The sequence below is a fragment of the Adiantum capillus-veneris genome, chromosome 1, assembly GCF_014529385.1.
Source record: "Adiantum capillus-veneris isolate H3 chromosome 1, ASM1452938v2, whole genome shotgun sequence".
Classification (NCBI taxonomy): domain Eukaryota; kingdom Viridiplantae; phylum Streptophyta; class Polypodiopsida; order Polypodiales; family Pteridaceae; genus Adiantum; species Adiantum capillus-veneris.
In genome coordinates, this window is record NC_140931.1 from 7,873,962 (window position 1) to 7,900,042 (window position 26,081).

General features: G+C 43.6%; 1 protein-coding gene across 2 annotated transcripts in view; it reads left to right on the plus strand.

Moving 5' to 3' along the window:
* The first annotated feature begins 12,473 nt into the window (after positions 1-12,473).
* The window catches only part of LOC147464270 (transducin family protein / WD-40 repeat family protein), an 80,375-nt gene continuing 66,767 nt past the window's right edge, over positions 12,474-26,081 (plus strand). Inside the window, exon 1 of one of the 2 annotated variants that reach the window (XM_086513805.1) lies at positions 12,474-12,630. In XM_086513805.1, the coding sequence (XP_086369931.1) occupies positions 12,590-12,630 (41 nt within the window). In that variant the 5' untranslated portion in view covers positions 12,474-12,589. The remainder of the gene's footprint in view (positions 12,631-26,081) is intronic. The other variant, XM_086513800.1, reaches the window with a different exon arrangement.

Sequence of the window (26,081 nt, forward strand, 5' to 3'; positions counted from 1 at the left end):
TGAGCAGGCTCATTGGGATGTAAGGAATGTGCAGGCTCATGCATTGATTGCATTATCTGTGAAGCGCACTATTACTGCTCACATTTGTTCAGCTAAATCTGCAAAATAGGCTTGGGATATTCTCATCGGTCTTTATGAAAGTCGCAATGAGGCTAAAATTACATTGTTGCGTAAAGAGTTGGAGTCAAAGATTATGCATGACTAAGATAGAATGGACACTTTCCTTTCTAGTTTCAAGGATATTAATAAGAAATTTATCTTTGCCGGTGATGTCATTTTTTATAGTTCCCTTGTGCAAACTGTTCTTTATGCTTTGCCAGATTCTTACCAAATTGTTAGTACTTGGAGGCTTATGCCCAAGGATATCATGAAGTTGTCAAGTTTGATGCATTAGGCACATTGTTGTTGCAAGAGTCACTTTCTCAAAAGAAAATAGGGCTAAACAGAGTGTAGTTGAACATGCCTTTATTGTTGCTCAAAGAAAAAGTGGTAACAGCAATGCAACCACTTCTCATGGTTCTTCTCCACGCGATAAATCACATGTTCTTAATGCTTTTGCCGGTAGTACTTCGTTTGGTAATTCTAGTGAAAACGACAAACAAAGATATGTTACCATTAGTGTAAAGCTAATGATCATTTGATCAAGCAGTGTCCAAAATTGAAGGCAAAAGAGGCTAAGAAGAAAGAGGTCGGTTCCACTACAAGTGTAGCTAGTAGAGTCTTCTAGAAAGGAGATTGTGATGCTGATGTAGATGCAAAATGGGCTTTTAATGCATAGTGGACCTATTATCCTTCTATCCTTGATGCATGTATGTCAGTTGTTGCAAATGCTCATGTGTGGTACTTTGATAGTGGTGCTAAAGAAGCACATTACCTCTTATTGTGACTTGTCTACCTCTCTCAAGGATGTCCCTCACGGAAATACAATCATTTGTGCAAACAATGCCCCTTATCTGATCAAGGGAGTTGGAAAGATTGCACTAACTACTACAAATGGCAGTTCTTTCACACTTTTCAATGCACTTTATGTACTTGGGATCAAGAAGAACCTTTTGTATGTATCTGCACTTGCTAAACTTGGACTTGTTGTCAAATTTGTGGATGAAATATGTACAGTTCATAATCTCAGTTTTCGTGATGAAACTGTTGCATCTGGCCATTTATGCCATGGGCTATATAAGTTCACTTTGTATGAAAAGTGTGGAAAGAATTTTGCAAATGCAATCGTGGATTCTAAGGCTATTTCATATGCAAAACTTTGGCATGCATGTTTTGGACATCTGAATTTTGGCATGCATGTTTTGGACATCTGAATTTTGCCAGTTTGCTGCGTTTGCAAAAATCTGATATGGTTGCTTCTTTTTCGCCTCTTGAAGCACATGTTCAGCATGTATTTTGGATAAGATGCAACGTTCAAAGTTTCCAAAGGATGATTCAGTTAGGGCTACATGCAAGTTGCAGCTTGTGCATAGTGATGTTTGTGGTCCCATGAAAACTCCGTCCTTTGGCAATTACCTTTACTTCATGAATTTCATTGATGATTACTCCAGACGTGGAGGGGGTATATGCGCTTAAAGCTAAGTCCAAAGTGTTTATGTGCTTCAAGAAATTTCTGGCTATGGCTAAAAATGTCTCTAAATGTACTATGGGCACTCTTCATTCAGATCGAGTGGGGAAGTATATGTCTCATGAGTTTGATGCATTTCTAGCTAGTCGTCGGGATAAAACACCAATTTGCAGTGCCATGTACACCTCAACAAAATGGTGTTGCTGAGAGAAAAAATAGGTGGCTTACAAAAATGGCATGATGTATGGTCAAGAGTCAAGCTTTGCCACATTCGTTTTGGCTTGAGGCTATCATGTGTGCCACTTATGTACTTAACACGTGTCCTACGAAAGCTTTGCAGTCTATGACTCCATATGAAGCATGACATGCTAGAAAGCAATCTATTGATCACATGCACATTTTTGGTTGTTTCGCTTATGCTTTGGTGCTACAAATGCTGTGTAGAAAATTGGATGATAAGGCTGTCAAATACATTTTTGTTGGTTATTTTATTGAAAGCAAAGGTTACATGTTGTATCATCCGCAAACAAAGTGTATCTTGGTTTCACAGGATGTTGTGTTTGTGGAAGATTCTATTCAGCCCTTGATGTCATGTACTAGAGACAATAATGTAAGCTCATAGGACATTTATGATAGTTTGTTGCCTCTTTTTAATGGTGGCAATTTGAATGCAGATTCAAATGAGGCAAACGTACAGCCTATGTTGGCCTACCAATTACTAGAGTTCTTATTTGTAGTCTTCTCTCTCAACTCTCCTTAATCATCAGTAGTACGTGTATTAAACTATTAACTAATTCTATATGCACTCTTTATCCGAGTTTGAGCATCTGCTAAGCTCCTGTCTACAGCCAGAGCCCCGGTGCTTTCTCGGTCGACCCTGGAGAACCGCGCACTTCGACAAATTGGTGAACCCGACGCAAATTGACCGAGGTAGACGAATCCAGCCATGGTGACAAACTAAGAAGACAAAGATGCAGCAAATTATAGGGATGATGGTTGCTCTTTTGCAACAACAATATTCAAATCAAGCATAGTTTATGAACCATAATTTGGGTACCGGTTTGAAAATCAAGAACTGGGAATTGCAGTAGTCTGCAAAAGGTGAATTAGGTGGATTTCGAGAGCAGAAAATGGGAGATGGTGGAGCAACTGGCACTTGAAAATGTCAAATGTTTAGTTTTTTATCAGCAAGGGATTTTTTATGGCTATGATCCTGCACATTACTTGCAACGCTATGAAGAGGAACTAGAGCTATATGGGGTGCCAAAAGAGAACCGGATTCTAAACTTTGACAGGTTTGTGATTCCAAATTTTATTGAGCACGTCCAAGAGCTTTAGCAAACAACATCTACATAGCTGGAGCAAGTTTAAAGCTGATATTATCCATGAATGATGGGATCCAAGCATATATGAAGATGAAGGGGATTGTGGTAATGTACCTATTTATGCGAAGGTTTGCAATCAGGTTCAGACTAAGCTTGACACTGCTATCAATGAGTGTTTGCTTGAGGATGGAAGGCTATTACGGGATAAAGATGATGAAGAAGTTGTTTGGGCAGTCTATGCAAAGTTGGGGATTGCAGATTTCATGATGAAGGTTGAAGTTGAAGACTTACACGGTCAAGAAAGGCATAATGATTCATAGGGTTTGTCCACACATGAGGGTTAACATGGTGTAGATGTGCATGAGCATCTACAGGGTTTGGACACACTAGATTTTGAGGGCCTGAATATGCAAGAAAATGTGCTTGAAGATCCGCAAGGTGATGATTTAGAGGGGGTGCAGACCCCTTCTTTATCAAGATTTGGTGATGCAGAGGGCACCGTGTGGCAGATTGATCCTCGATTTGATGGTGCCTATTCAGAGGGGGTGCACGATCAAGTGCAATCTCTTGGTGTTGCCTATGATTGGGTTCATTGTGCTGATCATATGGATAGGGCGGTCGATGCTATTTTCCATGAGCATGCTGAGCTTTGTACTACAAAAGTTCAAAGATATTTGGATGAGGAAGAGAAAATTCAAGATCAGTCTATAGCAGGTATGGCTAGTATTGTGCATGCCATATGTGAAAAGCCTAGTTTGTTGCTTGAGATGTGCGTGGTAGAGAATTCTTCTAAAGCGGTGGACTCAGAGCTTATGTGTTTACTGGTCGAAGCTTTGGAAGGATTCTCACTTATGGATGCTAAGGATACTGAGAAATCTGATTTCGAGCATAAGCAAGTTTATCCAGATGCAGTTGAAGAGGACCTTATGCAATTGCTGGATGAGGTTCTACTAGACTTTGGGTATGTACCTAAAAGGGAATCTTTTCTTGATGATTCTCGGGAACCACATGAAGAGAGGTTTTCCAGGGCACTCACAGATTCTGATGAGCAGGATCAAAAGTCTACTGCTCGAGGGGATGAAGCTACATTACCAATGCTCCTACTCGTAATTGATGATCAACAATTGGCGGAGTAGGTTGCACAAGGGATATGGTAGTATCTAATAATGCCGAATGCTTTATGGGATTTGATGTTACCCTATGATATAGGGAACTTTCTGCTAGCTTTTGATCCAGGCGGGGAAGGTTATACGCATGGTCCAAGCCAATTGATGGATATGCCAATTGATGGATATGCCATTTGATTTGGCTAGAGCTCAATATGTTCATGGTCTGGAGCTGTCGACTTATATGACATATGATCTAGGTGGTGTTCATTACGGTTTATGGGCCAATTCATACTTATGTTCTACTATAAGGAAATTCTTATATTTTCCCTATGATCCTGGAGGAGGGTATATTCAAATGAAGCCACAGGTTGGAATTTTTTCAAAGCATGCACACAGTGGGGTAATGGTTATGTGTTTATAGGTTTATGCTTCAAAGTTAAATTAAGATTGGTGCATACCGGAGGATGTGCAAGTTTAGAGGGGGTGGATGTAGTGCTACTTTGCGGGCACGGAGTGAAAGACGAGGATATGCTTGCCTTTTCATGGTTTTGCCAAACTGATGATTCAGGCAAGATTCTGCCATGATGTCAGGAGATGACAAAAATGTATGCATTATGTGGGTTTTTGTAGACCAAAAGTGCCTCAAAATGAACCAATTGGGCTGACAAGTGAAGATTGTATGGGAGACTAGTATCCTGCTTACAAAGGTAGAGCTTGAAATGCTGAGTAAATTGGTCTAGATGGCTCATCAAACCGAGCTACAAAGCCTAAGATATTTGAGTTTGAAGGTGCAGTGCATTGCAAATCTGAGACGGACAGGGCAGGTGATGCCAGGTAGTCCAAGCCAGTTTCAGTGTATAGATGTGTAGTGCTTGATTTATGGAGCATGCTAGTCTTTTCAGATCAGCAATCAGAACCAAGGTGAGAGAGATATTAGCAAAGAAAGTTTTGGCAGGGGTCAGTTATGTGCCCGCCCGACTACATCGAGAATTGTTCCGTCTTGTGTTTTTTTAAAACCTCGACTCGATTTGAGAAGGTAGTATACACCAAGTGATATTAGCAGGAATTAGCGGTGCATCAATCGGAGTCTCAGGTAGCGAGATATGCCAAGTGGAAGTCTCGAGCAGTTGAGTTGAAGTGGTTGCAGGTGACTTTTTTAAGTTTTATCGTCTCAGATTGCGAGCCCAACAAGATTGAAATGGGGTGGTGCCTACATGGACCATAGTTCGAGACCAACCTATAAGCATGGCTTTACAAATTTGCAAGGGGATCCCTGAGCAGTAAATGGTGTGCCTATGAAGTGGGGGGGATAAAATGATTTTCATGGGTTTTTTTTATGAAACTTATTGAGTGTGGGGGGCAGTCATTCTGAGACCACCATGTGGCACTCAGATGAGCCCACATACAATGACCCGAAGCCAGACTCAGAGGTATAAGTCCGAGAGCGTGACCATTTGAGATGTGTACAAGGGAGAGGGAGCTCCATGGATATGGCGTGCACTTTCGACAGCTCTGCGTGCACCTATGGGCGATGCTTGGCGGTGTTTTGGCCGTGGGGGGACGACGTAGGTGGCTTTGGCAAGCGGCCCTTGGTGTTAGCGGCGGCGTGCAAGCATTGATGTGGCATGCCCGTAAGGGCTCTGTCCCGCACCCCAAAAGGTCCCTTTTGTTTGAAGGCAAAGGCAAAGCCCCCCACTAGCAACCTTGCTAGTGGTCAGGGCAGGGAAAGGGTGGAGAGAGAGAGAGAGAGAGAGAGAGAGAGAGAGAGAGAGAGAGAGAGAGAGAGAGAGAGAGAGAGTGAAAGAGAGAGAGTTCAAAGGCTTCAAAGGCCGGGGCAAATTCAAGCAGAGGCAATCAAAGGGGCAAGGGCGGCCAAGGTTGCCGGCTAAGGAGCTATTCACTTGCAGATGAAAGGGGAAAGTGTCCGATCTGGCGGGCCCATGCAAGAATGCTTAAAAGGGATAATGCCAATTGTATGCAATGCAAAAGAGATGCTATATTGAGCTCAAATTGATTGTACGAGCATATAAAAACCCAATTTCTTTCTTTTGGGCTTAGCCACTATTATAAAAGGGGAAGCACACAATTTTAGAGGGTTCTTCTTTTGGGGGTCCAATTTTCGAGGGTTATTGGGAGGGGTTTTGGGGAACCGACTGCAGCGGTGGGCAGTTCTTGTTCTTCAGAGTAGTTGGAGAAGACAAGAAAAGTTCGAGAGCATTGAGAGCACGAAAAGACTCGGGCGGTTCAATTTTTGGGAGTTTTCTAGTTGAAGGGTTGCAAAATTTAGCAGGCGTACCAATGTGTCGTATGCAATTGGATTGTAAAAAGGGCAATCATAAAAATTGAAGTTGTATCACCCGTCGGTTCAATAGATGTATTGAGTCTCGAATCTCTGTTTCTTATTGTCCTACCAATTACTAGCGTTCTTATTTGCAATCTTCTCTCTCAACTCTCCTTAACCATCAGTAGTATGTGTATTAAACTATTAACTGATTCTATATGCACTCTTTATCCGAGTTTGAGTGTCTGCTAAGCTCTTCTCTACAGCCAGAGGCCCAGTGCTTTCCCGATCAACCTTGGAGAACTGCGCACTCCGACAATGCACCTTTTTGCGGCCACTTCATGAGTGGATCCAATGGACCAACTTCAAGCAGAAATTCAAGAGCTCTGTAGCCTTGGATATGTGTCTCTCCTCCTGGTAGGCACAAAAGCAAGCGGACAATAAACACCTCCTCAACAAAGCAAAAGAAGTTGAGCACACTCTCACTTCAAGCGTGGCCAATCTTGCCACCCAATTCCATGAAGCAATCGTCGCCGTCTCCTCAAGGTAGAAGAGTGCATGCAAGGATGCCGACGACGAGAAGGACTAGCACTCTCTTCGCATCGGTGGTTTGCCCTCTACTTAATGGGTGGAGGACGATACCTACACTTTGACTCTAGTCAATCTCAACCAAGCCATTCACCCAACTGGGTTTGACCTCGACACAATCAAGAAGGTTCACCATGACATTCGCAGCATCTAAAGCATTCTTGTCGCCAAAACTTAAGAGGCATGCATCGCGCTTCAACAACCAGCACGACTCCTTAAGGGCACTAATATCTAGATCAGTGAGTCCTTAACACCACACCCACTCAACTTAAAGTAAAGAAGCAAGAGCTTCAAAAAGTAGGAGATGCACGAGCAGCAAGAAAATGGGTCGTGTACCATTTGGCAAGGCTATCATTAAGGAGTTTTGGGTCCCCCAAGCCACTCCCTTACCAACTTCCCCTCACCCTCCTAAGTGGCATATGCCACAATTTTGTTGTATCCACATTTAGTTATGTTCTCTGTGTACTATTTTAGCAAGAGCCTCGCAATGTATGTTTCCTTGGTCCCGTAGGTCATATTTGATCTCTAAGGACAATAATCAAATCTCTCTACAAACAAAGTGCTTTGCCAGATCTCCTGCTAAGCAAGGGATTTCCTATGTGAAAAGGTATTATCGATTGATTTAGATCAATGATAATGGCACACATCTTTAGCACTACGTGGATATAAGCTCACAATATATGCAATGTTGCACTTTGATGTATCCATGCCAGTGTAATCGTGCAAGGCAGGTATACCAGGGGCTCACATGGTTGAGATTGTCATTGAAGCAAAGGGTTTATTATTATTTTTTGATATGTATGCACTAGTACGATGGATGTATTACACTCCATCACTGTATACGCTTTTGCTAAACACTAACTACTCTGTCAAGGACAAGGTAAGTAACTCATATCTTAAAATATTTTTTATGTTTATTCACAGGCAAAGTGCCGTATTTAAAGTCACCCTGATACATTCACGCTCACATCCAAGGTAGATGGGTCAAGAAGTGACCTGTGTTCCCTCTCTCTACGAGCGAGTTGTACAAGCACACTATTGTAGGCTTATAGGATAAGATATGACATAGACATAGTCTGCAGTGGAGCATATGCAAGGGGCATACATCACATTCAAATAAGGGGTTTTCCTCCGCCCAGCATTCTCTCTCTCTCTCTCTCTCTCCCTCTCTCTCTCTCTCTCTCTCTCTCCCCTATGCGGGAAAGGTGAAACTCGGCATGATATTATTGAAAAAATTCTATGTCAATACGGTAACAGGAAGGGCTAAGAGAGAACAGGAAGGACTAAGATCCATCGATTGCCACCTATTTTGGAATGGCTAAGAGCCATCTATTTGTAATCCATCAGTGATTGCTTTCAAGATCGAACAATTCTATTTTGTTGCGTACCCATTGATTCTAATGGACAAGCAAGAGTCTTGCCATTAGCAATTTTTTTGGCATTATTTCAGTACTACATACTTTAAGAGTGAAGATCAAGTTGACTTTTTAAATGTTTTAAACTCGTAAGGGCTTATCTCTACCAAGGAGTATAGATGAAGCCATCATTTTAGACAGCATGTCTCTTCATAAAAACCAAGATTATGGATTTTTTGGTCTAGAAAAGATCCATTTGTGAATGCAATTCCAACTTCAGTGGATCTCCTATTTTATCTATAGCACTACGAGTGTCTATATGAGTATAGTTTTGGGGTAAGACCCAGCTCGTGGTTATTAAATCACTTATTAAGGTGTTGATGGTCAATTCTTGGAACCATCACACTTGCACTTTCAAGGAAATAAGTCCATAAGCTGCCAAGGGGTAGTGGATAATTTCAACTTCCAAAGTTGAATTCAGATACTGTTGGCTGCTAGTAGAGCAGTTTCCCTACAAAGTCTAACCACGTGGTTTGACAATGTCGATTTTAACCAAGGGGTTTGGATTGCAAAGGCAACACCCAAGGTTACACGTACAATACTACTTGAACATCACTCATTTTCAGTTAGAGCTCCTAGGCCTCTGCAGCGGGACACTTGGACAGGTGCCTTACGCTACGGATAAGTGAACACTATGTTCAACCTCCAGGTACGCATCTGATTTTTGTTTGCTTTTCCAAGTAGGATGCATAATCTTCTATATTTTTATCCATTTCTGCTCTTCAGAGAAATGACAAGGTCATGTAAGAGCCAAGAAATTTGGGTTGTAATGTCCAAATTCAATTTCTACATTACACAGTTATGGAACCACTTATAGGGTTTGATTTGGCACATGTTGTCACATGGGATACAACATGGTCTAGGAACTCAAGGAGTTCGGTTTAGACAGTGTGGAGTAAGGATAATGAGGGTCCCTCTCACTCACGCCGCAGAGTGTGTAGTTACCTCCACACCCAAGTACATCTCGTACTCGAAGGATGTTTTTTTTTTCAGACATCCTTACCTGAGACATATTCCATATGTGGATAATATGAGTCTCTAGGACTGACACTGGCGTCGCTACTTCAGTTATGTGTCGCAACAATGTCCCTAGGTGCTGGTCGATCCGTTTTCTAGGTCATTTTTAGCACATTGTATCAGGAACAATTTGAATGGCAAAAAATTATCGGATACAAAGAACGACTTGTTAAGGTTACAAGTGAGGCTAAACAACATTAACGGATGGTTGTTTATGCATATAGCAAGGCTATGAGTTGTTAATGATAAGGTCCCATTGTTTGTACTTAGAAGTGATTAATGTTTCACCTTCTATTATGGTTCAAATGTTTCAGCAAGGCTTGCAAATGATTGCAGCCGAAAGCATTTAGTTTCTTTTTAGAACTATTTACACTCCTCTCTAATGTGTGCTAGGAGCATTACATTTGCCATAAGTATTGGCAAGGATGATCAGGGATATACAGGTTCAGATTTGTCTTTTGCTAAATGCATGCACACTAGGTGTTATAAGCCCTAGTGTTTAGCAAAGGCTAATTCGGAACGACATGCATATTCCTCACATTAGTTGATTGTGAAGCATTTTTCACTCTATGTGAAGTATCTCTATGAGATTATTTTTGGATCTACCAATCACCAATATAGGTCATGGTTCAGATTGGGTGCTTGTGGATCTTTCCCCTTAACCACGATGATTATTCATGACATTGTTATTTTCTTAGCAATGTTGTACAACATTGTGATCCCCGTTTACCACTCATTTGGAAGATTCTCTGTAAACCGTGGGGAATCCCACACACCTCACTACTATCAATATCCAAGGGGATAGGCAGATTACAAAGAGTAATCTTATGCTAAAGGATATGCAAAGTGCGTATGTTAGCACCAAGCAATCCAATTAGTAAGCATTTATTGCTCTAGTTGGACTTTGCTTATCATAAGTTAAAGCATATTTGCGATTAGGTTTAGTCTCTTCACGTATAATTCAAGTTCTTAACCTTGAACACTAGTTATGGTGGGATTTTTTACTAATGAAAATTGAGAACAAGTCAAGGACTTATATTTTGATGATACGTTACGTCAGCCAGTTACTTTCATGGAAAGTGAAAAGAGGTACTCTTTTGGGTACATCTTTGTTGTGATAACTCGTTCAACATGCTCATGTGCGTTCTAAATGGAGTCTACACACTATGTTGGATAAGAGCCGATAACACAAGATGGTTGCAAATGGACAACAATGTGAAAAATCAAGATGTTACTCTTGGTTTCATTGAACCTCCTACTGAACCGTGGTCCGATCAAGCAAACAGTTGGATCCATGAAGGATGCCAATGTGGAAAACATTTGTGTATTAGCACTCTTGGTTTCGAAGACGAAAACGCTTCTCCAAGGGGGCAGTAATGTCATGCCAAGGGTAGGACCGGGCAGGGCCAAGGACCAGGATGGACATGCAATCAAGGGGGTCTCTATGTTTAGCAGGCCAAGGGTATATATAGAGCATGCTTGACTAGAGATTAGCATGTTCTAGCCTTTCACGAGCAAATACAAAAACATCCTGCCATTTCTTGCAAAGATTCCATCAACCCTTCCCACGAGTCATCCTACACTAAGGATATGTCACAAAGAATCTCTTGGTGTCGTGATGCTCCACATCCACAGAAGGGAAACTTAGACAAGATACATAATTTTGGGCATTATCATCCCTCATACGAATTATTGGCACTTGATACTTACTTGGGTGTACACTATTGGGAAAATGAGTCATGTTTGGTGATGTCTTGGTGGATATACATGCCAAGTGTTATGTTTGAAACTACTTTGGTGGAAAAGTATGCCAAATGTGGTGCACTTCAGAAAGCATAAGGAGTACTTGAGGAGCTTACTCTTGAGGACATTGATGCCAAGTTATGTTAAATAACGAAGTGCTTAAGAATCTTATTGTCCAAGAATGTTGTCTCTTGGGATTGATTGTGAGATATGCCCACATGGTAATGGCAAGACAACTTGGGATCTTTTGCTTGGCAATGTTTATAACAATGTGTACATTGAATGTTGCAATTATCAATGCTTTGATATACATGTATGATAAGTCAATTGCCATGTCACTAAGAGGATTTCCCAACAAAAAGATCTCGACTTCAGTTAAAAAAGAGGTTGGATTTTTTAAAGAATTTTGGGGGATATGAGCAGGGAACGGACAATAATAGGCAAAATATAGAAGACTTTGCAGGTTTTTTGAAGAAGAAAAACGAGAGCAAGGATATCATGCTTCTCACGACCTCGGAGGGTAGGTTCCTGTTTTTATCTCTCGACCTTGGAGGGTAGGTTATATCGTGCTTCTCTCTCTCTCAACTTCAAGGGGAAGAAGGCTAAAAAAGAAGGGGGTCATCGCGGTTTATGTTTTCTTCTTTTGTTTTCGACATTGGAGATCATTGGGAGTTGTGGTTCCTTGACGGAGCACAGGAGGAGAAAAAGGAAGGCAACCTACAAAAGAGGGAAGAGCAAGCTACGGGGAAGAAGAAGAAAATCGTTGCACCTTTCCCGTGTTCTCTCTCTACATCGGCGGCATCTCACTCTCTTTCCCACTCTTGGACAAGGATACGTTGAATATTACTATTACTTAGTTGAATGTCTGGTTGTATACAGCGCACCTTTGCTAAATAATACTAAAGCTTGTTGACAAAGAACAATTCTCACTTGTTTCTTGTGTCGAGCACCTTCTCTCTCTTAGGCTGGGTTCAGACTGAACCGGTGGAAGAAACAAGCCTTCCTAAATGTGCCGCCGCCTAGTGTGAACAATCTGGAGGAGAAAAAGTGAAAAAGTGAAGGGGGCTGAGAGAGGCCATAAAATTTTTCAAGGGGGGTGGGGGGGGGGGGGGGGGGGGGGGGGTCGGAAGAAAAATGGAGGGCCCGGCGGAAGAGTGCCTCAACTCCAACCAATGAAATTTCGCCATGAAGGATCGATGCCCCTTTGCATTTTTCTTCCGCCGCCTAGTCTGAACCCACTCTTAATTCCCATAGCCAGGAGCTTTGTGCTTTCCCGGCTCACCCCTCACAAAATAAATACCTCGACACTCGTTGATCAATTTCTTTTCATACTTGCCATTTATGTGCCATTTATAATATTATTAATTATTAATTATTATTAGTAGACCAAGATAGAAATACGTAACCAGCATCGTTCCTTCGACGTTTCAATAGTTTGGATTAGCAATTTTCGTCGTACGACGTTAAAAATTTGAGATTAGCATTTCTCTGCAAGACTTGAGAACGACTTTAGCAGATCTGTTGCGCATCGTCGTCCATCCTCAATGGCTCTTTCTGCAAGCTCCGGCATCACTCTGCTACAAAGGTGCTCAATGTGATTCGTTACTCACCCCTCCTTGTTATCTTTCTGCTATGCTGTGCAAATTGATCTTTTCTGTGTTGGCAATACACGCGTGTTTAACCCTTCATTTGTTAATGCCTTTATTTCAAGCCCCTACATTATCTCTGGGCTATCACGATTGCATGTAATTGCATCCTCTTGCAGAAGGTGAACGTCCTTTGCGGTGTGCTCTTTGTCGCTTCCGTTCTTAAGTACATCAAACTATGGCGTCTTTCTGTATTTTTTTTATTACTTTATTGGTCTGGTTCATGAGTCTCAGGGATCTAGCATTGGAGTTTTTTTGCACCCTTGAAATGGGACCTATTTTGTGGAGCATTAACGACAATTAAAACTTTTTTCTCTTCTACAGAGGCAGAGTATCGGTTTTCTTGTTCTGTCTCTAATGAGGTTACTTGGCTTAGAACATTGTTGATGGAGTTGGGCTTTCCTCATATGTAACTACTCAATGCCAAAAAACCCAGCGTTTCACGCTTGAATGAAACACATTGACGTGTAGTATCACTGATTGGATTCTTTTGAGAGATCTACGGTTGAGTACTATCTTGCTACAAACAATGCAGCAGGCATTTTCATTACAGCAGCACATAGTTACAAGGAATGGCCATTCTCAGGTCTCCGTCCCCTATAACCAAATGTGAATATCCATAACAGAGAATGGCATTTCATGCTAGTTGCCGTTCCCCGTTCTTGGTTCCGATTTCCCGTTCTTGATAACTAGCCTCACTTGTCATCTTTGGTTTTTCTTTGTGTACAATGAAGATTCTTTTAGCAGTTGTAGAATTTGCCCTATGGGCTATGCCATCCCGACCATGAGGTTAGAGTATAAAATGAGAGGGGTTATTCCCAAAATGAGTGATAAAGAGTTCACAATGGCTACATTGCAGAATGGGAGCTCCTATGGCTACTTTGTTTGAGGGGAGAATTCATCATACAAGCATATGAACTGGCAGGTGCAGTGGAGGTGTTTAAGGTTTTAGCTCGGATCTAATACTCCGCAAAAACACAAAGGGCACTTTACTTCACTTGAAAGACTGAACTGAACTAAAAGAAAGAAAGAGACACAAGAGAGAGAAAGAGAGAAAAGAGACGACACCGAATGTCGGGTCCCAAACCCTCAAAGGGCCCCCCTTGCTCTGTTGACAGAGCAAGTACTTTATTTATTTTTGCACAATGCTGATACATTGTCTAAATGCTGAGATGCTGATGGTAATGGGTACTGATGGGTACTACTCAGATACTGATGGCACTACGGGGTACTGAGGTATTGAGAGGTTCTATATTGACGACAATGATGACGATGACAGGTACTGTTGGGTCTATGTCGACGACCAGTATTGCTGGGTCTATGTCAATGATGATGATGTTGACGACGAGGTATTGATGGGTCCATGTTGACGACTGTGATGTCGTCGATGAGGTAGTGATGGGTCTATGTGGACGACGATGATGTCGACGACGATGTTCTGCGGATCCCTATGTCGAGCCAAGGCACAAGGGGTACTAGGTGCTGGGGTACGGTGTCCTCGACGACGACGACGGCACTGCAGGTGAATGCCGGAATCTGCTTGTGATGTCGATGGCTAAGGAACTGCAACCAATGACGAGGCTAGGCTAAGGTTCGACTGGTGCTTCAAGCTGAAAACGCTGGCTGTCTTGGGCTGAAAAACGCTAGTCGTCAGGGGCTGGTACTGTTGGTTACTGCGGCACGGCTTGGTGCTGTGCAATCCCTGGGTCGAGGAGGGACAAGGGCAGCCCCACAACCAGGCCAATAATAGGCTGAAAATGAGTTACTATAAAATAGCATGATAAGAGGTGGTTCACATGCAGTAATGACAATAGGCTAGAATGCTATATTGTGCAAGAGAGGGTATGCAACTATGACCGGCCTGGACATGCACGTCTGGGGTTCCTTGAGTCTAACCTGCAGATCCCGGCCGAGTGGCCTAAACCCTAGAAGAAGCATAAGTAGAACAAATCTCAACCTATGAAGTTTGGTCGAGTGCCCAAATAATAAAAGAGTTAGGATTTTCAATCCCAACTCCCAACAAACTTACAACACCCCCTCCGATGCGGCCTTAAAGGTTAATTAAAGCAAAACCTCACTCACACACACGAATTACATAGAGATGATGTTGTGGAAGCCTCCGATTTTCGCTGACAATTGATGACGTTGTAGTGCTGTACGGACAACCCTATTGGGGTTGCTTTTGGACCAATAGCTTTTAGACTTGATGCTTTTCATGTAAACTGCGTTTGGCAAAGGGCCTTCAAGTATGTACTAAGGGTCACTCTGTGGCACTCTATCTGCAGGAGATGTAGAGCAGAGCCGCTAGTGTTGTACTTTGTTGGATCAATACAAAGACATACAAAAAGGGTCGTGTCACGTGACACATCCAACCCTATGTGTCCGTGGACAAGCTACAGCATGATCATGGTTCAGTTCAGTCAAGTTAGTCTAGAATAGAAAGTGATCTGGCACTTTGTGAGTCTGTTCGCAGACCGTGCATGTCCAGACACTTAGAATAGATGCATATCCTTTGGTTGCACACAGTGTAACAAACTGCTGACGTGTCAAAGCCTAAAGAATGGAGCCAACTTACAGATGCCGGCCGAGGGGCCTAAACCCTAAGAAGAAAAAGTAACAGAAGAAGAAGTCTTATCAGCTTTTGGGGACCCCGTCCAAATAAAGCAGGACCCGCATACACACAGGAACTGATGACGTGGTAGATTTTCGAAAATTGCGCTGACATGATGACGTGGCATGCTGTACGGAATTCCGCGATTTACGTTGGATGATGACGTGGTAGCTGTACGGATTTTCATGATTTACGCTGGCAGCTTTTTGGCTTTGCTTTTGGACCAGATGCTTTTGAGTTTGAAGGCTTTTTACTGTAACTGCTTTTAGGCCAAGGGCCTTTAAATATGAGGTTAGGGCTCATTCTCTGGCATGCTTCCTGGAGAAGGTGCAGTGTCTCGAGTACCTGCTTGTACTGTGTTGATGCAATATAAAGAAATACCGAAAGGGGCGCCAAGGTTTGGGGCCAATACTCTCTGGGGTGAAATTCCGCCACTCCGTGTCGTGTGTCGTCTCTCTCTTTCATTCAGTTGTTATTAAAGTGCTAAAAGTCTGTCCAGTCTGCTCTTTTCTATTGGCACGTGGTACCCGTCTTGTGACAGTGGTATCAGAGTATCAGGCGTGTGCTTTTCTGAAAGCATATCGGTCCTACAAAAGAGCAGACAGAGCTATTGGAATTTTTATTTGAGGTATCTTCGCCCTCCAACCCGGACTTATTAGCCACTCCCACCCTTACTTCATCGCGCATCGGACGCGCTCCCGTCTTCATGGCAGTGTCTTACAGGGCATAAGCCATAAAGAACCCAATACTTGGAATTCATAGATTCAACAGAATATTTGCAGTTTCTAGTCAACAAGCTTCACGACATTCTTTCGCGGCATCCTCAGCAAAATCTTTCGATGCTGCAAAGTTTTCAACAATTTTTGAACTACATGTTACCCCCTGTGATGCCCCAGGTGGTACCTCCTCCTCCGGCACCAGAAAGTATGAGAGCTTCCAATCGGCAACCTTCTCAGCCATCTCTTCCGATCGGGGGAGTCTTCAAGAATATGGTGCAGCCATCTAACCCTGATCCAGTGCAACCGCCTTTGCCACCGCCATTGCCCCCACCTCCACCACCACCGCCACCAGGCTACAATGTTTGGAGCCCATATGGATACCCTTATTATCCATACCCGGGACATGCGCCTAACCAACCCAAAGATTTCAAAGATGGTGGCACGACATTCAAAATTTTCACTTTTTCCGTGGTGAAAGATCGCAAGAAAGCATTGCAGTTCCTACAGCAATTCGACAACATCTATGCTTTGGGGAACTATACAGAAGAATCCAAGATTTCTCGAGCAGCAGGATTTCTTAAAGATAATGCTATGCAATGGTGGAGTTCAATCGCACACAACTGCATGCTCTAAGGACCTGGCAAGCTTTCAAGACAGTTTTTGCACGTAGTTACATGACCTCAACGGCCTCGTCTGAAACAACGTCAACGAGACGCCTTGTTACAAGAAGGCCGATGCTTCGAATGTTTCCAAACAGGGCATACGTTCAATACATGTCCTGAGCGAGCCTCGACGTCCTCAGTGCAACCTTCTGCTCCCACGACAGACAGATCCCCGCGGCCACCTCCGGCCAAGAAGGCTAGACCTGCTATTGGACTAGTACTTGATATTTATGGTATACACCTCGAGAGTTTTAATGAATTATGCAGAGCTTATGGAAAAGTCAACGGCTTGAAAGTCCTTATTTTCTTTGACCCCGGAGCTATGGAGAACTTCATCCATCCAGAATTCTTGAAGCAGATGCACTTTGATTATGATGCAGAGGGTGGAGAAATTGAAGCTGAGCTAGCCACGGGGCAAACTTAGAAAGTGGTACTGCTCATTGGTGCACTTCCAGTGACTATACAAGATTATCATGGAAAAACCGATTTCCACATTATGAAGTTGGGCAATTGCGATGTTCTCTTGGGCATGCCCTGGCACGACAAGAATGATGCAACTCTCTAGGTCCGGAACCGAACCATCATCGTGATGCAGAAGGGCAAGCCCGTTGTCCTCAAAGTTTGGTTGTCCGAACAAAACCTTGAATGACCTCTCTAGTTGTTTTCTAGTTAGATACTTTTGAACATTGTTTGAGAAAGTATTGTTTGAACTTTGTTTAAAATGGATGCTATCTGTTTTAAACCTGTCTTGGTGCCGATTTGAAATGTTCTCTGGTTTCAATACTGGTTTCATTGATTGGTGATTTTAACTCCCGGGTGGAGAAGTGAGATATATTGTTTGAACCTCAAAATGACGCAAGCCGATGCCTAGGGAGCGTTTCGTTCTATGCTAGAAAACCTCCAAATGACGCAGGCCGATGCATGGGGAGCGTTTGGTTGTATGCTTGAACCTCCGAGTGACGCAAACTGCGTTTTGGGGAGCGTTTGGTTGTACAGTCCTCTGAGCTCATGGCCCGGACCTTTTTAGGTTATTTGCGGGGGGAGTGATGAGGTAGTCGTTGAGTAGCTTCATACCGTAGACCGTTTGTCTCGGGGGAGTGCTGAGCGGTGCTGTTTGTTGTGTCTTGTAACATGCATATTTGAGCATTTGTGTTGCATTGTGATGTCTCAATTATTGAATATTCCTAATTGGATGAGATTGCCTAGGTATGTAATTTTAGTGCATCAAGACACCCGTGGAAGATCAGTACGGTCTGGGTGTGATGGCTAATTTTACTACGCCGGAATATCAAGAGTTCCGATCTGGACGAAAGGAGAAGCTAACTCCTTGATCAAAAGAGGAGAAAGGAGAAGCTAACTCCTTGATCAAAACAGCCGAAAGGAGAAGCTAACTCCTTGATCAAAAGAGCAGAAATGAGAAGCTAACTCCTTAATAAAAAGAGCACACCGATTGTCCCTTGGAATGTCCCTCGGAATTTTTTTTGAGCTAACTTGAGTTGTTTTGCAGATATGCTGTAATCGCGGGTGATTACTCTCTTTCAAGAAGGGGAGATGTAACAAACTGCTGGCGTGTCAAAGCCTAAAGAATGGAGCCAACTTACAGATGCTGACCGAGGGGCCTAAACCCTAAGAAGAACAAGTAATAGAAGAAGAAGTCCTACCAACTTATGGGGACCCCGTCCGATGGGGCCCCAAGTGACACAAAGGATTAAAATAAAGCAGGACCCGCAGACACAAAAACTGATTACGTGGCAGATTTTCAAAAATTGCGCTGACATGATGACGTGGCATGTTGTACAGAATTCCGCGATTTGCGCTGGTTGATGACGTGGCAGCTGTACGGATTTTCGTGATTTACGCTGGCAGTTTTTTGGCTTTGCTTTTGGACCACATGCTTTTGAGTTTGAAGGCTTTTTACTGTAACTTCTTTTTAGGCCAAGGGCCTTTAAATATGAGGTTAGGGCTCATTCTTTGGTATGCTTCTTGGAGAAGGTGTAGAGTTTCGAGTACCGGCTTGTACTGTGTTGATGCAATATAAGAAATACCGAAAGGGGCGCCAAGGTTTGGGGCCAATACTCTTTGGGGTGAAATTCCGCCACTGTGTCGCATGTCGTCTCTCTCTTTCAGTTCAGTCGTTATTAAAGTGCTAAAAGTCTGTCCAGTCTATTCTTTTCTATTGGCACGTGGTGCCCGTCTTGTGACACACAGCATGACCATCAGATTTTGGTCAGAACCCATCAAGAGCATTTTTACAGTGCATAGACCTATTTCCCCTATTTTTGACATTTATTTTTCACTTATTTATTAAGTGACTTTTGTTGGGAACTAGGTAGGGCAATTTTGCTAAGATAATATATAAGCAAATCAGAGTTAGCACTTTCTGGCAGAAGAGGCAGCAGGAGCATTGCTCAACAGGCCAATTCTCAGCAAGAACAAGAACCCCCTAAGACCAGCGTTTTGATCAACCAGATCAGCGTTTTTACAGCTTGCAGATTCAGCCATTTAGCCTTGCGTTTTTCAGCCATACCAGCGTTTTGGCATCAGCGAATTCAGCCTGCACTAGGTGCTTCCAGGAGCAATTCTGCCAGTGTTTTACAGCAGCACTTCCAACGTTTTTCAGCAGGAGATTTCAGCCAACAAAGGGACAACATAGCAGCGTTTCTGCAGCAGTTAAAGAACAGCCAACTTAGCGTTTTCAGCAGCCTATGATCAGCGTTTTCAGCTCCAGCAAACCAGCGCTTCAAAGAGCAGAAATTCAACGCTTAAGAGACCAGCAACACAATGTTTTTGCAACAGCATCAATTCAGCGATTCGAAACATTCAGTTTTCAGCCATAGTCTCGTCCTCGTCGTCACTACCGTCGGCCTCGACATAGCCCATTAGATTTGCATGAGCACCTTGTACCAGATTGTGCAATCAATAGTAGACCACTCTCGCCATCGAGAGTGGGGCCCTTGGAGGAGGATTTGACAACTTCGTTCGGTGTCGTATTCTCTTCTCTCTCTATCTCTCAGTCTCAACACCTTCATTCACAGTGTCATTCACTTTGTTTGTGGTCATTTGCACTTTCTCACTAAAGGAACGGAAGGTTGTCCCTTCTGTAAGTAAAAGGAACCCTTGAGCACAGTTCGGAGCACTCATCTTAAGCAAAGTTCAACATTCATTCTGCTGTACCTTACAGGTCGCCACAGTTTGGGGTTGATGCACTTTGGGAATGAAAATACGTCACTTTGTGTCTCGTGTGAAGTCTTTCTTTCACTTCAAGTGTTTTGAAGTGTCTAGAAGTCTGTTCTGTCTGTTCTCTTAGTTGGCATGTGGTGCCCGTCCCGTTACAGTGGTATCAGAGCCTCAGACGTGTGATTTTTTGATAGCATGCTAGTCCATCAAGAGCAGACAGAGCAAGATGCCAGATTCTACATAATTTGTTTTCTCCTTTTTTAGGAGGAAAATCGGTTCTATGTCAACCTATAGATGGAAGCTATGGAGTGGGATAAAGAAGAAATGACAAGAGGAGGAGGAGAAGGAGAAACAAACGTTCGTTTTTACCCGAAAAAGCTCTTAAAACATGCTTTTTGATGCTTTTTTGTGTTGCAAAGGCCTTTAAAATTCTCCTCAATGGTTGAGATTTTGCATGTGAGGTATAAGACAGTTGATCCTCTCAATGAGCCCCACGCATTGACGCAAACAGATTTCTGACAATTTTTGAAAAATTAGGGTTTTTGGAGTATCGGTTAAAATTATGTTTTGGGTGCTTTTTGTAGACAACAAGTAATATTGGAAACATTTGGGAGTACGAAATTGGAGATCCACTCTTTTGCAACGAGAACTCATTTTGGTGCCGATTTGAGATTGCTTGATTCTGGTTTTGACACTGGTTTTAATGTTTTTCGGAACACTTTTGGATACTCATGGCTCCGTCTTTCTTGGGAGGAGTATTCAAGAGAAAATTGTGATTGCAATGTTGTGTTTTACTCATGGCTCGGGATTTCTTGGGAGGAGTATTGAAGAGAAAAATTGATGCTTAATAATGTCTGAATATCTCATGGCTCGGGCTTTGTTGGGAGGAGTATTCAATAGGAGATAATGATTGAAACGTGGTGCTTTACTCATGGCTCAGGCTTTCTCGGGAGGAGTATCGAAAAGAAAATTGGCTACAGTCTGAGAAAAGTTTACTCTTGGAACCTCCAAGATACGCAGGTTGCGGTCTCGGGAGCGTTTGGTTATAAAAGGCCTCTATATCTCATGGCACGGACCTTATTAGGTTATTTGCAGGAGTGATGAGGGAGTCATTGAATAGTTCATGGCCCGGACCTTGTTGGTTATTTGCAGGGGGAGTGTTCATCGGCGAGTGTATGTTTATACGTTCTGTAACATGCATCTGTAATCGTATGTGTTGTATTGTGACGTGTCAACCACCTGCATCGAGACACCCTTTACAGATCAGCGTGGATTGGGTGTGATGGCTAATTTTTGCTACGTCGGAATATCAAGAGCTCTCATATGGAACAAGAAAATTGAATGACCTTTGGACTGATCCTCCGAATGACCCTCGACTATTTTAATCTAACTTGAGTTGTTTTGCAAATATAATCGCGGACAATTACTCTTCTTTCAAGAAGGGGAGTTGTCTCAAACTGCTGACATGTCAAGCCTCTGAAGACCTAGAGGGTTAGGGTTCCCTGAGCCTAACCTGTAGATCTCGGCCGAGAAGTAGAAGCAGAACAAATCCCAGCTTATGAAGTTTGGCCGAGTGGCCCAAATAATAAAAGGGTTAGGATTTTTAATCCTAACCCCCAACCAACTTACAACACCCTGTCTGACGGGGCCTAAATAATTTAATAAAGCAGAGCCTCACTCACACACACGAATTGCATAGAGATGATGACATGGTAGCCTGTTGTACGAATGCTCACAATTTTCACTGATAGCTGATGACATGGCAGCGCTATACGGACAACCCTTTGGGTGCTTGCTTTTGGACCAGTAGCTTGTAGACTGATGCTTCTCATGTAAACTGCTTTTGAATGGCCAAGGGCCTTTAAATTGTACCAAGGGCTCACTCTTTTGCCATTCTACCCGTTGGAGATGCACAATGTGCCACCCACCGAACGGGCACGGGAACAATCTGCAATTGAAACAATTGCAAGTAGGGAGTTTGGATAGAGGGGGAAGTAGTGCTAGGAGAGAGGAGAGATCGCAAGAGAATTGGCGCACAGAGAGAGAGAGAGAGAGAGAGAGAGAGAGAGAGAGAGAGAGAGAGAGAGAGAGAGAGAGAGAGAGAGAGAGAGAGATTTTATTATCGCTCGGAGGTCAAATATGACCTATGGGATCAAAGTTACATGGGATGTAGTATGTGTATGGTTGATGAGTGACTCTTGATGCTCCAAAATTGTGGTGATGAGAGTCGCAATGGAGAGCCCACACGGTGGTTGGGAGAGGAAAGTGTGTAGGTCTAAGTCATGGCTGAAAATGTGAGAGAAGCAAGTTCGGTTGTGACCAAAAGCTGAGCACTCTAGTAGTGTGTGGTACTCAGACTCTCGAGCTTGCAGTGAGCATAATGTGCACAATCGATTTGACTCTCCTCCATTGCCCCAACGCCCTATCTCGCATCGAAGGAAATGGGAGCTAAGAAAAATGGCTGCGATAGTGCGTATCGCCGACAAGGGGATAGGCTCAAGCATGTAAGTATGAGTACGGTTTCCTCTTTGAGCGAAGAAGATGGTTTTGTAGTTGGGGGCAATATGGGTGGTGTAATGTATGAAGCGTGACCCACCGGATTTCTCCCAAGCCGTAATACATCGGCTTTGTAGAAAAGCTTCATTCACTTGGGAGTCAATTGAAGCATCATGTAGCAAGTGTAATGCATCCCATCTCCTAAACCACTTTTTTATGTCTTGCATCCATCCCGTGCTCAAGATCTTGCTTTAGCCTTTTATGCGTCTTTTGAACTTTTTTGCTTGCTTCCCATGCAATTGTAGGAAGTCGATGTGAGGGGTTTTGACGCATCTTTATCATGTACTCCACAACCCTTTCCATGCCCATAACCTCAATTGGAAGAGATCCCGACTCAAGAAGTATGAGCATATATGGTGTTTTTTTTTTCCGAGAAAAAGATCCTTCTATTAGTTACTGAAACTGCCCATAGGGCTACAACCACCTCTTCAAGAGAGGGCTACAACAAACCATGATGGGAGACACTCCCAATGAAAAAACCAACATATGTACAATGGGGCTAAATCAAGAAAGGGGGGGAGGGAAAAGCCACACAGGTGGTCGGTAATGCCATTGGAGTACTCCCTGGACCATGGTGTAAAAAGGCCCAGGACGCCAGAGTCGAAGGAAAGCTCCCGCATGCGGTCGGAGCTGCCCTGTACTCCCTCAAGCTGTCCTCTGAGAGTATGGATCAGCTCTAGCCAAAAATCGCGAACAGTCTTTGCTGGTGGTTGAAACCGGCCCGTGGGGCGGTAGGTGTTGGCTTTCACCCGAAATTCTTTACTTTAGACACACACAGAGTACTTTGCAAAGGTAACCTGTAACGGGGATTAACAGCTAAGTACGCACACGGCTCGGGAGCTAGAATGCTCTGAGCAGACGCCGACAACCTGTAGGCCCCAAAATTGGCGCCCCTTTCGGTATTTCTTTATTCTTTAACAGAGGGAATAAAACCTGTGTTCTTCTACAAGCTGCCCCGCACAATCCAGGCTAAGAAACACCTGTTCTGGCCCGATTTCGGCAGCATAACTGTACTAGGACGCTTCACAGTCCGTATCCCCACGCAATAGGTGACTTTCCCGACGCATACGGACACTTTGCAAAACCTGGCGAGAATCTGCAGCACGCTGAATTCTCTGTTTTCTGCCCCGAAAATGCGCCAGTTCACCTGTATAGTGGTCCCCTCGCATCCTCGAACCTCCTGGGGTATTAGGGTCCGTTTAGGGCCGAAACCCTAAACCTGCAAAATTACACAGCAGGCTGTAATTCCCTGTTTTGGGCTCCGTTTCGCGTGCCGGTCGCATATGTAGCAAGACCTCGAGCTCCTGCACCTGTAGGGCTACTTGCCCTTTGAATCTGCCGAGATTCCTGGCGTGAAACCTCTCCGAATTCACCTGTACCTGCGGGGGATTAGCCGCTAGCTAATCCAGTAATTGTGCAAGAGGCTCTTGCCTCGGCAATCGCGCATGAACCCACATAACTGTACATTGGTCAAATGAAAAGGCCATTAGTGGGGCATAACATACTGCTCGTAGGGGAGAGAGAGAGCAGTGCGTAGCGTGTAGGGCATCACTCCTGGCACCGCACTGTACATAAGGGGGAAAGGAAGCACTCCATAGCTCTTATCCTGTGACCAAATGCATAATGGAGCTCCTCCCAGCTTAAATTTCAGCGCCCATTTTTCTGGAAGAGGCAAGTGCATGAGAATTTGCCACTTGGCACATTTACAAGCATTTTCCCGTTTTGGGTTCGCCGCTTAACAGTCATAGCCTAGCTTAGGACTGAGCCTGGCACTTTGTGAGCCTCTAGTAGGACGTGCATGCCCATGCCGGTCATAGTTGCATACCCTCTCTTGCACAATACAGTCATTTCTTCAGCATGAGCATTTTCTACCGCGTGAACCACCTCTTATAGGTCATTTATTTATAAGTGATTTTTGGAATTCTTTTTAGAAATTGTGGGTTTGTTGGGAAGCTTGCGTGACCCAGCATATAATTCTTATAAATGGAGACCTAGCGTTTGTAGAATTAGACAGAGGAGGAGAAGCAGCAGAGCCTCTCAAGCAGCAGTACCCACGTGAGGAGTGCGCGGCGGTGTGTGCAAGTGATAGAGCACGCGAAGATGTGCAAGCCTTGAGGCTTGAAGCGGAGGCACTGTGCTGCAGAAGGGAAGCGCTAGCAGAACGAAGAGGGAGAGAGAGAGCGCTCACGTTTTTGGGAAAACTCAATAAGTGAGTTTTGGGTTTTCCCACTTTTATTATAAGTGACCTTGGTTCAATATGAACTTGCACAAAGTATAAAAATGTACAAAAAGGGGTTATTTAGGCCTTTAACCCAACAACCTCCCACTTAAAGACATAAATGACGCCTTTAAGTTAACCAACTCCCACCAGCTGTATGCAATGCTCATGTTGAGCCTTAGCAAGACTCTTGGTGAGAACATCTGCAGGGTTATCCTGTGAGTGAATCTTAGTCAAGGTGACTAGACCATCCTCCAATACCTGTCGTATGAAGTGGTATCGCACATCAATGTGCTTTGTCCGTGCATGAAACATGGCATTCTTGGCCAAATAGACAACACTCTGGCTATCACATCCCAAGACAGGAGTACTAGCAGGCATACCAAGCTCTTTGACAAGTCTGCCCAACCATATGGCCTCTTTAGAAGCCTCAGTGGCTGAAATATATTCAGTCTCAGTAGTACTCAATGCCACAATTTTCTGCAGTCGTGAACACCAAGAGATAGCACCACCAGCAATAGCAAACACATAGCCACTAGTGGACTTCCTGGTATCCAAGTCACCTGCCATATCTGCATCACAATAGCCCTGCAACTTCAGGTCACTTTTGCCATAGCATATACACCTAGATTGTGTACCTGACAAGTATCTCAGAATGCATTTCACAGCTTCCCAATGTGCTTTGCCGGGATTGGACATGTATCTACTAACAACTCCCACCGCATGGGCAATGTCAGGACGAGTGGCAACCATAGCATACATAAGAGAACCACAAGCTGATGCATAAGGGATTCCCTTCATAGCATTCACTGCCACGTCATCCTTTGGGCAATCGGCTTTGCTAAGTTTTAACTCACATGATTTTGCCTCTTTATATGTAAGAGGCTCTCCCTCATATGTCAACATAACATGATGCAAAGAGGGGTCAAAGCGCTGTATCAACCTTCTGACACGAGTAGACCTGCGTACCCAATGATCTACATTCTCAGGCATAGGTTCTACATCAGGAGGCAACTCATTTTCAGTATGCTCATGCTGCTGAAAATCATTTTCAGCCATGACAGGTGGTTGTCCATCCTCATTTGGAGCATCTAAATCATGTCCTACCTCTTCGAGCTCAAGGTTAACCGGCTGATTATCAATTTCAGCTTGCGGTAATGCATCCTGAGGCTCTTTTTCAACATCAATAGGTGGCAAGAGAGGCTGAAATTTGACCGATTTCTTGTCAATTTCAGAAGATGTAGCATTTTTTAGCAATTTAGCCTCATTGAACACTACATCTCGGCTGCGTACTACCCTCTTAAACTGAGGCAACCATATCCTGTAGCCCATTTCACCCTCTTCCCCATAACTTAGGAAGAGTCTTTGGATGGACTTGGCATCTAGCTTTGTCCTCAAGTCATTACGAACATGGACAAAGCCCTCGCAGCCAAACACTCTCGAATGA